This window comes from Melitaea cinxia, chromosome 22 (assembly GCF_905220565.1).
Source record: "Melitaea cinxia chromosome 22, ilMelCinx1.1, whole genome shotgun sequence".
Classification (NCBI taxonomy): Eukaryota; Metazoa; Arthropoda; class Insecta; order Lepidoptera; family Nymphalidae; genus Melitaea; species Melitaea cinxia.
Genome location: NC_059415.1, coordinates 4,119,610 through 4,136,781, shown reverse-complemented (window position 1 = coordinate 4,136,781; position 17,172 = coordinate 4,119,610). Strand labels below are relative to the sequence as shown.

At 32.3% G+C, this 17,172-nt stretch overlaps 1 protein-coding gene across 1 annotated transcript in view; it reads left to right on the top strand.

The window, feature by feature from the left end:
* The first annotated feature begins 6,635 nt into the window (after positions 1 to 6,635).
* The window catches only part of LOC123664537 (multiple C2 and transmembrane domain-containing protein-like), a 62,627-nt gene continuing 52,090 nt past the window's right edge, over positions 6,636 to 17,172 (top strand). Inside the window, exons 1-3 of the mRNA XM_045599071.1 lie at positions 6,636 to 6,753; positions 8,047 to 8,144; positions 16,079 to 16,190. Coding sequence (XP_045455027.1) covers positions 6,636 to 6,753; positions 8,047 to 8,144; positions 16,079 to 16,190 — 328 coding nt within the window. The remainder of the gene's footprint in view (positions 6,754 to 8,046; positions 8,145 to 16,078; positions 16,191 to 17,172) is intronic.

Below are 17,172 nucleotides of genomic sequence, written 5' to 3'. Positions count from 1 at the left end.
ATAGAGACAAATTCGCAGTCGCGTTGGCGCCGTACTACATTAAAACAGCTTGGGGATTCTGAATTATTGACTTCTTACTATTTCTTTTGGTGTACCCGTAATATATATAATTTAATTTTTTTTTTTGAAATGATAACTTTTGTGCTTAAGCCTTTTGAAACGATTTCAAGAAAGTCATCTTCTGTATACTCATGTGATTGTGATGCAATTAAAATTTGGTAGGATGGATAGATTATGTTCTGTAGTTCACTAGGTCATACGAAATTGAAAATTGTTCTCATCAAACAATACAATTCAAATACCAATACATCATATGATGATACATGATGTAACCTGAGCTCGAATAAAAATACGACATTAAATTTAAATGTGGCCTTGAACGAAGTTCTATTATTTTCTCTTGAATTATTTCTGTCAATGTACGCAAGCGGTATACTTCAATATTAACGAATGGACTTGTTTGAATTATACATCTGTGCTTTTTCTTTTTAGATTTTTTTGGTTTTTATTAATAATGTATTTATAACATTTTATAACATTATACATATTTGCACTTTACAATTTAAGAGCTAAAAGATAATGTAGATTTAATTTTTTCTACAGAACTCTTTTCAGCTTGTTTCAATGTTGGAATTGAATTCCATTCCAATTCCAACATTGAAACAAGCATCGGTGCAAGTCTTCAAATTTATTGTCAACATTTCGACAAAAAAAAAAAAACTGTAAATAATCCAAACATGTACTCATGTAAAATAAACATTAATTATTTGTTGCATTTCTCTTCTACTATGTTTGTTAACACGCACACTAAAACAAACATTTGAAAACACGCAATGTTTGACAAATAGCCTTATTGTTTACAGAGCGCTTAAAAAGTATTTTGAGCCATATAAAAAATTAAATTTACTTGATAAATTTCTTCTATCAAAACAATATTCGTCCAAACAAATAAACACAAGTACAACAAACTTGTTTGTGGTTCCGTTTTCTTCATTAACTGCGGGGAAACTTATAATGGGTTCTAATGAAGATAAAAGATTAAACTTTTTGTCTCAACTAAAAATTACAAAATTACGTCATAATAGTAGCGAATACATCAAAGCTGCTGCAGTAAAAAAGAAAGGTACTTTTTTAAACTCCTATAATAAATAGGCGCTCATTTTTCTATATGGTAATGTAATTTGGCGACGCGTTTCCGCACCAGTTACAGCATGAGCTGTTGCGCTTGTGGTCGTGGGGTTCGATCCCTACTCATGAGAAATATTTGTATTGGCCATATAGATTTTTGTAGTCGTGTGGACGTTTGTGCTTGTTTATTGTCCATGTTTACACCAACCCCCTCCCCCCTATTATACAGGATACCCACGATACAGATTTTCTATTAAAAATATTTCATAGTCACGTAAAGCGGTTATCAGGATTTATTACATATTCTGTATATATAATAGCGTATATAATGCGTGGCCTCTCTGAACTTCCTGCCACGGTATCAAATGTTATCGTCAATGACTATTAAAAACTGTAAAATTTTAGAGTTATTATGCAAATCATAAAATCATACCTAGTGTGTTTATGTAGATATGCAACGCGCTGCGCTTCAGTCTGTAATATCCCACTGCCGGGCTTAGATACATTTCATAAAAATTGTAATTTATCAGATTTCATTCACCTTTTCACAAAATAGATATTTTTGAAACAATCTCTTAGATTCATTCCAGCTACTGGAAGTTTTTAAAAAAAAAAGAAGGTTTACCTGGGATACCGCAGGATTGTTCGTAGAAGTAACCCTACCCTTAAATGGTATAATATCACAGTCTAGATGTGCCAGCGGTTTCACTCGCGATAATTTGAATAAAAAACGTATTAAATTAAAATATTATGTGCTTTCATAAAATAATGAATGAAAATAATTTCTAAGATTACTAAATCTAGGATTACTGAGAGGAAAAGTAACCCAACCCTTAAAAGATCACAAACAAGATAAATACTTGCGTGGACCAACATACAGTTATGCGTACCCATTTTTAGATTCGGGAAATCTGGAAACAGTTGAGAACAGCAAAATTTTGTGATAAATCACATAAGGTGAAAAAATACTAACCTTTTTTTACATTTTTTGTGTATATGTTTGTGTTTCGTGAACGTATTTACGAGGACAGTATGTTATAATACCTTACATAATGCTTTTTTATCGCAATGGTTTTAAAATGTAAAGTTAGGCTTATGTCTAAGCAGATGCTATTAAAGATGTAAATAAAATTGAAATAAATAGCTTTAAAAACCATTTCAAATAAACAAATATAAAGAGATATTTGCAAAAAACAATTTTCGAGAGCTTGACCTTGGATATCTTAAACACGAGGACGTCCTTATTTCTTTTTTTTTTTTTTTCGTCTAGAAGGTCGAAAGTTAGGTTTAAATATTCAACTCATTGTCCCTCATTCGAAAGCAGGTCCGCACTTCATTATATGTCACCTTTTATTTTATGCAAGAAAGACTTAACTATATACTTTAACTAGGCGCTAATTAACTCTTCTCTGCCTCTTCTTAAAAACACAATATCTCGGATTTGTTCTAAAAGAAACTATTATAATAACCATGCAAATAATGTCATAAAACCTAGACTAGTTTACGCTTATAATGAAATTCTAGGTTATGCAGGACAGACTTAACAAAATAATTAGTTAGTTTGCTACTTTCTTAACACTTATCTAAATTTGTTCTAGTAGAAAATATTTCTAATAAAACCGCACATAATGCGTGTTAAGCCTTAAATCTATACTTATCTATACTTTAATAAAAATATACTTGATTCAGTTCTATACATTAAATTTATTTTGACTATTTTTGAGGTCACTGTAATGTTTATCGGCGCCAAAACAGTATCTACTTTTTTGTTGACATAAATAACGCAGAAACGATTAAATCCATTTGAACAAAACTTAGTTTAATTTTAATCTATACTACGAACTTGGACCCTCATACGATACTTTTTGTGCTAAAATTACAGTTCTAAAACGTTACAGTCCTTTAGGACTTTAAGGGTGAAAATTGAAACAGGAATATGGTTTTGAACCTTTTCAAAGTTTTTAAAATGATCATTTTGTACGTGGCTGTTAATCAAACTAAGCTTTAAAATGTTTGCAGGCAAATAGCTTCATCTTCTGAATAAATTCGATTTTTATAAAACTGCGTATATTTTTTAGAATATTTTAAAGACGAAGGTATACCAGATATATGTGATGTAAGCTACTAAGAGATCATAAAAAAATTGTATAAAATTTTAATTTTAGAACGCCATAAAGTCAATGCAATTAGCAATTAAAAAACCAATTTCATTTTAAATTTCCTTAATTCATAAAATGAGAAATGACTCGTTTTATATTCAGCTATTGTCAAAGGGCTTGAATCTTGTTAAATAGTGATAAAGATTATGAGATTCTTGTCGAAAGTGCTGGAAGAAATCTCGTCTAGGAATAATAAACATGTTAATTTTAATGATTTATTTATTTTAATAATTAATAACTAATAAATAAATAATTAAAGCGAAACAAGGCGACATTTTTCATAATGTCATATTATCTTAAAAGATCAAGAGTATCTTTCAGTAAGCTCATAAATTGGTTTTGCTTTGTCTCGAACTATAATGTACATTTTTTGTACTTATAACTTAAAAAAGTAATTAAAAAAATATGATATATAATACATGTATAGATAAAGGTTAAAGAAATAGAACTTGTATATTTATGTCGAGTTATCATTACATAGTATAAAATAAAGTATGCTTAGATCTTTAAAACTACCCAATTGATTTTGATGCGGTTTTCTTTAGTAAATAGAGTGATTCCAGTGGAAGGTTTATATATGTAATACATGCATAATATAGTAGAGGAAGAGAGGAGGCGTGCGAAGCCACAGCGAGTCGCTAGTATAAAAATAAACATGAAAACATTCCATTGTCCGAATAATTTGAAAAGTTAGATAAACATGACTGGAATAAATTATCAGAAGCAATTCGAACTTAGTTTGGTACACTCAAAATGACTTTTCTGAAAACGTATAATTTTTTTCTTGTTCATTCTATTTTCATTTAATCTATGTGAATAAAAAATATATCACAGAAGTGTACGTGCATAACTTCCACCCATCTTCACCAAATTAGGTAATTCGTTTTTTTTTTCTCGTCTTTAATTATTGAACAAGAATTGTATAAAAGAATATCAAAGATAATCTTTATATTAACGAAAAAAGAAACATATGACGGTACTAAGTTCGCCGGGTCAGCTAGTTTGTTCTAATTTTGAAACTTATTTCTTAAGCTGTAATAGAACATCATTGTAGTTAACTATATGATTCTTTTTGTGTATATAAATATATTAATAAATATAGAAAAATAAAAAGTTTGAGTTGTTTTCAATGCAAAAAAAAGAAACAGTTATGGTCTGGTAAACAGTCTGATTGTAAATATATACAAACAGACGTAGAATATTCCACTCTAGACTACTTCCATATCAAATTTACTAATTATACACGAACCAAGAGCTTCGAGGGGTCCGTTATACTGCGGTGTTTTTGTATTATTTAATTTTCCGGGCTTCAGCTCCAATGGTGTGAATACAAAATATTATTTTTTTTTACTTCTATTCTAAAATAATACGTAACGACTCTGTTTCAGTATCAGATATATATCTGCAGCATTGCCATAATAATAATGTGTTTATGTATAATTTTACGCAATACAAGGTAGAACAAAATTTCAAAAAAAAAAATCCTTACACGGTTCGTAATGAAAAACCTATGCTGCCTAAGTTACTAAAAGCGTATAAGTTATAAAAAGTGACAATAATAACTACTAAAAAGTACAGAGCAAAAATATGCTGCTACCAGCCACAAATTTTCTTAAATTTAATACGAATCAAAACCTAATGAAAGTATATCGACAACATTTATACAAGTCGAATATGAAATTACAAATATACATAAAAATATAATTAGACAAAAAATTAGAAGTCCCTTTATATACAAAACAAAATTACGGACAAAGCCCCTATTTGTACCTACAACACTTATTTACATAATTTTCTTTATTACCGGTTTAAAAGAGCGCACCCTAAACTAAAAACTTCCTTCTGCGAGACAATAATGCCCCAGAAGGAGGATGACGAGCGGGTGAGAGAGGAGGCTGCTGACGCGCCTCCCTCCGCAGGTGACGAATGGGGGTACGTAAGACGCGCTATTTAATGCCTAGGACTCTGTTGCCTGCAGATCCGGGACCCTCCAATTAAAGCGGCTGAAGGCTTCTGCAGGGGTTTTGTCGGTATTGCACCCCCAAGTGCTGAGTCCGACATACGGTCTAGGACTGCCTACCCGGGCGTCCTGGATATAATCCGTAAATGGGTTCCACTACGATACAAAAAAAGGAACATCCGACAGTGTGTTTATATTGTAAAACAAAAAAAAAACTATATCTCTAATATTATCGAAACATTCTGAATGACACGGGGAAGGTCATCTAACATAAGGAGCTAGATATGCTGTGTTCATGTTGGTGAGTAAGGTGACCAGAACTCCTGGGAGAAATTGGGGATAGAGTCGGCAACGCGCTTGCAATACTTCTGCTGTTGCAGACGTCTATAATTTACGGTAATCGCTTTCCATCAGGCTAGCCGTACGCTTGTTTGCCGACCTAGTTATATAAAAATAAAAAAATAATGAAAAATAAAAACGATAATAATCTCTAGAGCCTAGACTCATAAAACCTAATTGGGACGTCTCTTGACGTCTAGTAATTAGAGTACGTCAAGCGTTGTAATTAAACATTTGGTGCGCAGTCGTTAGAATAAAAGATATGTATTTTGGCTGTCCCGTTGGCGGAGTTTGTTAATATGTTCTACTGCTGATTAATTTAAAATACAATATAATAAGATAAGGGTTTATTAAATTCAATGAGAGAATTTAAAGTCTTTTTTTATAAAAAGGGCAAACGAGCAGACCGTACCATCTGATGTAAATTGTTACCGTCGCCCAGGACATCTGCAAAATTAGACGAGTTGTGGGCCTTAAGGGAAAAGTAAAAGTTTATGTATAATATAGACCTAATAAGCCTATTTGTATATTAATGATTATACACAAGTTTCATATACCATGACGATATAAAAATGTCAGTAAAGCAATAATAACATCGTGCTTTTATTACATTAATAAAACGTAGGATAGGACTGCGATAACGAAACGCGATGTGAAATACACTTTTAGTATCTAATACACGCGATTTTGTTATTGTTGCGTATTTTACGTGAAGAGAAAAAGTAAATAAATCAAAGGAAACATAGGTGGAAACTAGGTAGAACTGGTCTATTTATCTGATGTCAATTTTTATCTACTTAAAGAGAATAAATATTTATTATCTTCATAATAAGGTTAAATTTGGCGTTAAATATATATCCTCAGTTGTTTTTTTTTAATTTTCTTTGATCATAAAACAAAACTTGAAACATTTCGATACGTCCATGTTATCTTCATTTTATAGATTTAATACTAGAATCTACAGAAAGTAAAATGTAAACCATAGATTATCGTTTATTTTTAAACAAAGAATGTGCTAAATCCTAAACCCTACCATAGACATTAAGTAGATGTGTTCAATATGGCGTCACAGAGTAATAAATGCTGTTGTAAATTGTTTGCTGATGAAGAAACTTAAGATAGCTGTCAGGAAGTGGCGGATGATGCGCCTCTTCCGGAAGAGGGACGGTGAGTTGGTTCTTTAATCTTATTTAAATTGTATGTACTTATTGCATTATATTATTGTATCTGTGAAGATTTTAGTGACGTTTTTCATGTGCTTCCAAAAATATTTTCAACTCTATTACAATAAACAATGTCTGTAAACAAAACTGTATAACACAAACACAAAGGGAATTGAACACTTATTGAAAATTAGAAAATAAATTCATCAAATATTTCAATTTTATATTATTTTTTAATTTATGTTATAAGTACTTTATGCTATTTAAATTTTCTTAATTTAATTGTATATAAATATATTCTTACTACGTTGGTGAGGTGGGCAGACGCATGAAGAAATAAGATTTTTTTAATAATTTCCTCCCACTTTAAAATTTGTCGGTTTATAGTTTACCTAATATCTTGAAGGAAAAATAAAGTCAGCTGACCATAACGTGATGAATGATACGTCAGCTGGATGTTTGAACATGAAAATAAATATTTTCAATGATTGCCTCTCAACAAAAAATTTACCTGGTGATAGTTTTTATGCTACTATGATTTCATTCTTATGGATAAAATGATATGGAACGAGTAACAATGAAATTGCTTGAATAATCGATATATGAACAGAGCAGAGGTAAAGGTGACTCCCGAGTAATCTAAGAGATTAAAGTCAAAGTTTTATTTCCTAATATTATTTAACAATATGTTCTATGTAACTTAAACTAATGTAATGTAGTAGTTATGTATGGAAAGTAGTACTGAAATAATGTAAAAGGCGTTGTAAGGATTGCCGAGTATGAATTTTGTATTAATAATTTTATGTCGAGAAGATCAAAAACCTAATTGTAACTTATCACAAGGTTAATTAGAAATTTATTTTGATCATTAGAAAATCATCAATTGTCTGCTACTCGAGATTTCATTTATACGGATATGTGTTGCTTCTTTTGGTAAAGCGTAATGGCAAGTGCTAGTTGTGTGATTATTAATATAATTATATGTATAGGCTTCAGCCTGTAATATCTCACTGCTGGGCATAGGCCTCTTTCCCCATGAAGAAGGGTCCTACCTTAATCCACCACGCTGCTCCAATGCGGGTTGGTGGATCTATTTCCTACTATGAGTAACGATCGCTATCAGGTTTACATGATAATAACCGGGACCGACAGCTTAACGTGCTCTCCGAGGCACGGTGGGGAGAACCACAAGAACTAACAGCTAGACCGGAAATAAATATTTGTATAATATCAATATCAGCGCACGCAGAGTGATTGTCAATTATATGTATATTACATCCTTATTTCTTGTCACCAGATTCTTCATTGACGCGGCAAACCTCAATCGAGCCGGTACCATCAACTTCTGGCACTCCTGCACATATTTCGCGTCCGCCTGTGGATCTACTGCAATTGGTACTGTATATTTTTATAAATGGTACCAGTATGACACTATAAATATACTTTAATTAAGTAATAGTTATGCTATTATGACATGATATTTGATATGAAGATTGAAAACTGCCAATGCCAACAATTCCTACAATTAAATGCTGATACTATGATAAGCTACTGATAAATATGAGAAAAAGTTTTAAACAAAATTCTCGAACTTTATTGTAATACCTTACATCGTACAATGATTTAGATCATAATTATTATTTAGTAAACATCCGCTTCATCTTGATTAGAAAAATTCTAACCAATGAAAATACTTAGCGTAAAGCAAGGAGAACTTTTGTAAATGTTTTGTAAGATATTAATGTCCCACTGTTGGCCGAAAGTCTCCCCGCCTATTAAGAAAAATAATTAGAAACTTATTCGCTTCACTATGCACTTCTGAGCATTTTTATATGTACTCGTACTTCTACACATCTCAAAATTATTCAGTTATGTTCATAAACTTCCTTATACGATCCTATACATCTTCTCTCTATCTCTATGAAATCTCTATGAATGACTATATTTCTAGCTTCTCCATTTGATTTTCACTTACGAACATAAGTACACTGCGATATTTTCCAATAAGATGTTTCTATGTTTTATGTATATCATTCGCTGTCTTTTTTCCTGAAAGACCGCTGATAGTTTTCTATTTACGATCAGAGTTATACGCATAAAATTTACAATCGTCTGTCAGACAAATCAGTTTGTCTGGCGGTAGGGATATATTTATCTTACAAATGCTACCCTCATAAAAATGTAAAAATAATATTAGGTTTTAACCCATGAAGGAATAAATTGGTTCTATCAGAAAGAAATAGTACCTATACGACAACAACGCATGCACTTGAAGTATAAAGGAGTTTTAACCGGAGTATTCACTTTGACTATGCGAAAATTGTTTTATTTTGTGTCAAAAATAAATATTTTAAAGCATTATTATTTTTGTAGAATTCGGAACTAAGTATCAATATTTATAAACAAAAAAATCACCTGTTAAATATTCACGTCATACGAGAATGATTAGACAGACATAAAATAATTTATGTTCAGACAGACAAAACATTATTAAAAACTGGGTTTATATTGTTTGTTGAGCTAGTAATCTTTATAATATAATACGTAACCCGATAATTTAGGACACGTACATTTTGTTATGGATAACGTTTCTCACACAACCTTGTGTAATAAATTTATCTGAAACAATCGCGGAAGGAAAAGGTAAATCTACTAAACGGTGTATATAATTATCACTAATCCAAAATTATAGCCGCACAGGTTGAAACATTTAGACCTAGGAAAGGCAACATTAAGTTTCTAAAAATTTAACTTTTTGTCAACGCCTTCATAGATACCTGAAGTATGTTGTGTCTAGAAAATCCAAATATTTTTTTAATTTATATAACGATTGCTTTTAAATAACCATTTCATTTAGCAATGTAAATCTAATATATAAAATTCTCGTATCGCGGTGTTTGTAGTTAAACTCCTCCGAAACGACTTGACCGATTCTCATGAAATTTTGTGTGCATATCGGATAAGTCTAAGAATCGAACAACATCTATTTTTCATATCCCTAAGTTATAGGGGGGGGGGGGTTAAGAGGGTTATTAAAATATTATGAAATTTTGTGTTCATATCGGGTAGGTCTGAGAATCGGCCAACATCTATTTTTCATGCCCTTAAGTTATAAGCGGGACTGAGAAGGTTAATAAAATATATGACAAAACAACGTTTGCGGGGTCAGCTAGTATTTACAGAAAAATGAAACTGATACGTCACACTGCATATGCATTACGAAAATTCAATTAGTCTATTTTGAACTAACTACACGCATTATTAATATTTGTTTCTGCCACTTTAACAAAGTTTAAAGTAACGTTACCTAGAGTTGTCTGCTGGTTGTCGGCTTGTTGTCGGTCGGTTGACATTTTTCTTTTCTCAACAGCAGCTATGTGTAATTGTATCGGTATTGGTAACGTGGTACTAACTTTCAATATCTATATGGGTATGGCTTTAAAGCCTAAAAAAATATTCTATTGAAATGACGACACATTACATTTCATCAGAAAAGTTCCCGTCAAAGTATACACGTATCTTAAGATCTTGTTCTTAGCTTTGTATTTAGTGCATCACTTGGCGTTCTGCCAATAAATATATTCTGCCTAGATGTAGTAGGTACAGAAGAGCGAGAGCTTAATTTCTGATTGTGCTTGAGATGAATTTATAATCAGAATCAGAATGTATTTATGCTTAGACGCAATTTAAAAGCTAGTTCACTTTTCGACTAGAAAATCTACGAGAAAATGTCTCGTAGCGTCGTAGATCCAATCTTTTAACATTTTTACTACCAATCATAAGTATGCACATTACTTCATAAGATTTTGGACAATCGATAAAAATAAAGGGAATTAGGTGCTCCTCGTATTTTTGGTAGCTCTGAAGTCCGAAGAATACTTTTCCTTTTTGGAGCTTTTCCTAACCGAGCGACGATGTGGGTACGTAAAGCAAGTTTAGGTATTTTTTTTTCAGAAACAATATGCCATTGTTCTCTTGTAACTCGGTTAACGTAAAACTAAGTAACAAAAATTATTAATCCGTCATTTTTTCTATTTGTAATTGAAGTATGATATTTAATTTAATTAGGAAATTGATTCTGTTATTACTTAATTGTTTATAGATACCTATTGCTGTAGTCATACTGAAAAAAGTAAAATAAGATCTGAAAAAAGGTGAAAAATACACTTTGATTCGGAAAGGAACACAAATTGGAATTAACACAAATTTTAAGGAAATTAAGGCTTTGCAGCTTCTAAAGAACAAAGCCAAAGCTAGATATAGGTCTGACCCGAGCCCGTTGAATAAGGAGAAGTATAGAACATCTCGGAATCGCTGCAACAAGGCGTGTAGGGATGCACAACGACGCCATATTCACAATTCCGTATTAGAGGAAGCAGACTCTGCGAAAATCTGGAAATTTCTTAAATCTCTAGGAGTTGGCAAGATCAAACAAAACATATCTTCAAATTCATTTAACCTTAACCAAATTAACAAACACTTCACATCTTCTGTCACTATAGACTCTATGACTAAATCTAACACTCTTAATCAACTTTCTGCTACTAGGACTCCTTTGCTGTCATCCACTTTTTCCTTCTCTCAATTGTCTGTATGTGATGTCAAGAAGAGCATATTAGCTGTTAATTCAGATGCCGTAGGATCAGATTCCATTAGCCGTAAAATGATCATACCTATCTTAGACTCCCTTCTACCTGTTATAACTCACATCTTCAACGAATCCTTGTTTTCCAATACCTTTCCTACCTGCTGGAAAGACGCTCAAATTATTCCTTTACCCAAGAAACCTAATTCCATCACGTTTTCTGATCTTCGCCCAATATCAATCCTTCCTTTTTTGTCTAAAGTCTTAGAGCGTCTCGTCCATCAGCAGCTAACATTGTTCCTGCACTCAAATAACCTCCTTAATCCTTATCAGTCCAGTTTCCGTAAAGGTCATAGTGCGGCAACGGCTCTGGTCAAAATCACCGACGACATTAGATTGGCCATGGACAAACAAAATCTCACGGTGTTGACCCTGCTGGACTTCAGTAATGCATTTAATACTGTGGATTTTGATATACTGTTGGCTATCTTGTGTTCTCTTGGCATATCTCCATCGGCAATTGGCTGGTTTCATAGTTACTTGTGCGGACGGCGGCAGCGTTTGCGTGTTGAAGATTCATATTCAGAATGGCTAAACGTAGTTGCCGGCGTTCCACAAGGTGGCGTGTTGTCTCCACTTCTATTTTCTATCTTCATAAACTCTCTCGGTCCTCATATATCTTCTCCCTACCACCTGTATGCAGACGATCTCCAAATTTATTCCCATGGAAAACTAGTTGACTTACCGACCTCCATAAATAAGTTAAATAGCGACTTAAAAAGCATTTATAGTTGGAGTAAATCTTATGGTCTAAACGTTAATCCTTCTAAGTGTCAAGTTATTATCATTGGTAGTTCAAAACTAGTAGCTCGAATTGACTGGTCACTTATACCACCCGTCATTTTTAATAACACTGTGATTAATTACAGCGAAAAAGTAAAAAAACTTGGTGTAATATTTGACAGTCACCTCTCGTGGACACATCAACTAAGTGAGTTAAGTCGCAAGTTATTCGCAGCTATCGGATCCCTCCGCCGGCTTCAACACTTCCTTCCTATGTCTACCAAAATTGCGTTAGCACAGTCACTCCTACTACCAATTCTTGACTATGCTGATATTTGTTACCTAGATCTTAACGAGGAGCAGCTAAATAAGCTTGAGCGTCTCCAGAATCTCTGCATACGGTTCATATTTGGTCTTCGCAAATATGACCATGTATCCGATTTTCGTAATCAACTCAAGTGGCTGCCTATCCGCTTTCGCAGGAATACTCACATCCTCTCTTTGCTTTATTGTGTGCTTTTCCACCCAGATACTCCTCTTTACCTAAAAAATCGCTTCGAGTTTCTCTGTGACACTCATGAGCGTTCACTCAGGTCATCTTCAACCTTAATACTCAAAACTCCTTCCCATACTACTTCCTTTTATTCAAACTCCTTCTCTGTTAAAGCTGTACAGCTTTGGAACAATCTTCCTCTTTCTATTAGGCAAGCTCAGTCTCTATTCTGTTTTAAAAAATATCTAAAGGCTCATTTTTTGTCCCTAAATAACTGTTAAATATCATCTTCGCAATATATTATGTAGTATTTGTGTATGTAGTATATATGGTGTATGTATGAAGTAATGTATATGTAGTGTTTATATAAATGTATAATTATGTGTGTATATATATATATATATATATATATATATATATATATATATATATGTATTATATGTGTATATGTATTGCATGTGTTATATGTTGTATATTTACTTATTTTTATATCATATAGCTTGTAAACTCCATGCCAATTCTTTATCAACTATTTGTACACTTCCCCACCGCTTCTCATTTTATATGCCCTGTCCTATACCCTAAGGTTGTCTGGAAGAAATCGCTCTTAGCGATAAGACCGCCTTTGTACATCTTTCTTCGTATGTATCCCTTTTTGTAACATTTCTTTGTAGTGTACAATAAAGAGTATTTATTATTATTATTATTATTAAATTGGTTAGTTTCAGAATGAATTTCGGAATTCCTTTCGATACGTGAATTAGATAAGAATCGTTATAAGAATACAAGTAGCTCGCTAGATAAACCTAATTGCTTACTTTAACTCGTTATTACAATTTATTGCGACACAATCCCATCTAAAGCCAATTAAACATATATATGTATACCCTAATGTTATCGCCCGAAATAATCTAACAGGGAGAACAAATATTAAGGCCAGGTTGTGCACAAGCGAAACATCTGGAAGAAAAGTTTCTTTTTTCATATCCCAAGCTCCATTTTAGCTTTATTAGACACACACAGGACTGCTGATCTGATGCCAGTTGTGTAATTAATCCCCTGTATTATAAGCATAACAATACATGATATTTCAACAAAAGGAGAGCAATTTAGAGTCCGTGGATGTTGTGTATTTTAACAAAATATCTCCTGTCTATTAACATAAACTTAAGCCGGCGATGCATTTGTGACTTCTTTATTGCTGCGAATATTCATGACTGGGCGTGATAAATTAACATCAAGGGATAAGCCAGCTCGTTTGGTGGTTATTAGTATAGTAATGACTTTTTTGTTACTATCAGGACTCTTAATAAGTGTGTGATTAGTTAAACTTTATACAAGTTAAGTCCTAGCATATAACGCTGAAGTTATGCAGTAAATCTAGGACAATTTAGTGTTCGAAGACGTTAGCGAAACTTGAGAGTTTTGGTTGATTGAGCTGTTCTAGTTTCATCGTGGTGGATTGTTTAATTGATTACAAGTAATAAAATTATATGTCACCATAATAATAATTTTCTTCCCACACACATTTCTCAATTTAATATTTTATATTTATATGTTATTGAACTTTCACGTTAGCTGCTGAAATTATCTTTTTGATCCTAATTCCAGTTAGGATTTTTGTTGCATCATATCTCATTCATAAGCGAAGCTATAACTACGGTTGCTTTTTTCAGATATTGGTTAAAGTTTTGAAACCGTTTAATAGCTCTTTCATTTCCAAGATATTGCAGATATTTTCACACAGGCACCGGAACCGGTTTAATTTAAAAGTAAAGAGGATGGGATTAAAATGTAAAGTGCATTTACATTTAATCCCAACCTTGTTACTTTAAAATTAAATTAAATCTGTTAATACTAAATTGTTTATAGATATTGCTTTATTTTTACTTAATTGTTTATAGAGGTTGCTTCTTTCAGATATTGGTTAAAGTTTTGAAACCGTTTAATAGCTCTGTCATTTCCAAGATATTGCAGATATTTTCCCACAGGCACCGGAACCGCTTTAATTTTAAAGTAAAAAGGTTGGGATTAAAATGTAAAGTACATTTACATCCATAATTTTCCAGATTGTTTCATAAATGTAGTGTTTAGATGTTTAGATTTTTCTGTAATTTTTTTCAATTCCTTGGCTATTGGATATGCCATATAAAACAATTTTATGTCTAAACGTATAGAGAAAGAGAAAGAAACTTAGGGATCATATCAAAAGGCGAAAAGAAAAAAATAAGGTCGACACAGAGATAACACAGTACAAAAAACAGTATAAACAGTAAACTCCATTCCAAACAAAGTCAATGTCGTATAAAAAATGACTCTTTCCTTATAGCACACACACTGTCACTGTCTAGTAGGAAACTGAAAAAATAGTCGATTTTTAGCAATCGATTATTCAAGTATAAAAAATCGATAGGTATAGATAATTTTTTTACTAAAAGATTATTATGTATTACCAAATCGATTTCATACTAATCATTTTTTTAAATGTCACATCACTACTGTCTCGTTTTTAACAAACACAAAACTGTCTCTTAGGAAGACTTAACAGAAAGTCTCACTATGCAAAAGGCTTAACAATGTTTTCATCGTCGTTGCTAGAATTAGCGAGGTTTGGTCTCACGTTTTAATTAATTTAAGTAGAGACACGATGTAAAAGAGACTGGTATTTTCTTTTCTTAAAATTAAAATAGTATAAGAGCAGGCTCAAAATACTTAAGCACCAATGCAATCATACAGCTTAAACTACTTTGAACAACTAATATGTAACAGAAGCGTACTGGCCAAAGGCTTTAATAGGGAGTTCAAAATGAGACTTTATTGCTGGTTACCAACTCTTTATTATTTTTTCCAGTAAAGTCATAGTAGCTACATCATACTAATTATAAAACAACTATGTCGTTATCTACGTCAACTCCCTAATCTCGTGGATCCCTAATCCCTGATAACAATCAACCATAACAAAACCGGGTGTATGTACCTTACAATATAAGTACAAAGAGTAAAACATCACGATTGTAGGTATCATTGGGAATTTTCTCATTCATCACAGCAGCCTTTTACAGTCCACTACTGGACATAAGCCTCCACAAGTTCACGCCAAAAATAGCGTGAACACATTTGTTTTGCCCGTAGTCACCACGCTGGGCATGCAGGTTGGTGACCGCAGGGCTGGCTTTGTCACAGCGAAGACGCTGCTGCCCGTCTTCGCCCTGTGTTTTTCAAAGCCAGTAGTTGGATGGTTATCCCGTCATCGGTCGGCTTTTTTTCAAAGGTAGTAGTGGAACTGTGTTATCCCTTAGTCGCCTTTTACGACACCCACGGGAAGAGAGGGGGTGGCTATATTCTTTGATGCCGTAACCACACAGCATAGCAGTTTTCTCTTTCATACGCCGTAATGATTTTCTAAATACACATTGATATTATAGACTTACACACCATATAATAAGTAATTCTATTTTTTTACTCCAGGAACCAGACGAAGGCCAAAGGTTAAGAGAACTACAGCTGCGGCAGTATGCGTTCTTTCAACTAAGAATACATTTAAAAAGAGGTCAAAATTTAGTCGCAATGGACAAGAATGGTAATTTTTTTTTTTATCACGACACAAGACACGACATGCTCACGTAGGCCAAAGCTACACTGGCACGATAATCGCAAGATAATTTGAAATATCGAATCTGACCTACGAAACCACTTTTAGCGTATTATGCAAAATTTTATGATCATATGCATAAGTTGGATTAATTCTCTCAACTTTGTTCATTTATCAAAGAAATATGATATGTGATTTTTTAACACATTTCTAATTTTCAAGCTTTTATAAATTGACGATGTTTTACCGATTTTATTATAATAAAAATTGAAACTTATAATAAACATTTATTTTCCTCGAAATTTTAAAAAAAAGAATAATTTATTGAATATTTAAGCAATTAAAAATTCCAGACCAAAAGAGAACAAATCTAAAGTTAACAAATAAATTCAAGACTTCAGGATACGCCCACTGTAGGTAAACGTTTCGGTAATAATACACATATTATTATGATATTTCGGAGTTAGAGAGTCAGGTAATATTTTTTCTTAAAAAAAACTCACGTAATTTTTTTTAGACCAAGACTTTTTAATTAAAATTTTATGAGCACAAACTGTTAACACAAACTAGATTTTCTTAAAATATAAGTATTATTTTAATCCCGGACAATTTTTATTCTTTGAACGTTTTGACGCTCTTTTTAGGTTATGATATATAATTTTTTTGAGTTTTTTGTGTCACGTGTATTTGAAAATATTCTTTAATTCAGTATGATAATAATACATTTTTTGTATATTCAAATATTTAAATCTGAAAATATTTAACCCGACTGTTATATCATATCCAAAAGCCGTGGGCTCGGTATTCGTACTTGATTGTGTTCTCATTTTGGCTGTTGTTATAAAATATAATAAAATGTGTTTTTAAAATACTTATCAACGAGTCAGTAAAGTTTATTTAAATTTAAACATTAACTGATATAAATAAAAAAATTAATAAATCTTTGTCTTTGTAATTAAAATTACTATAG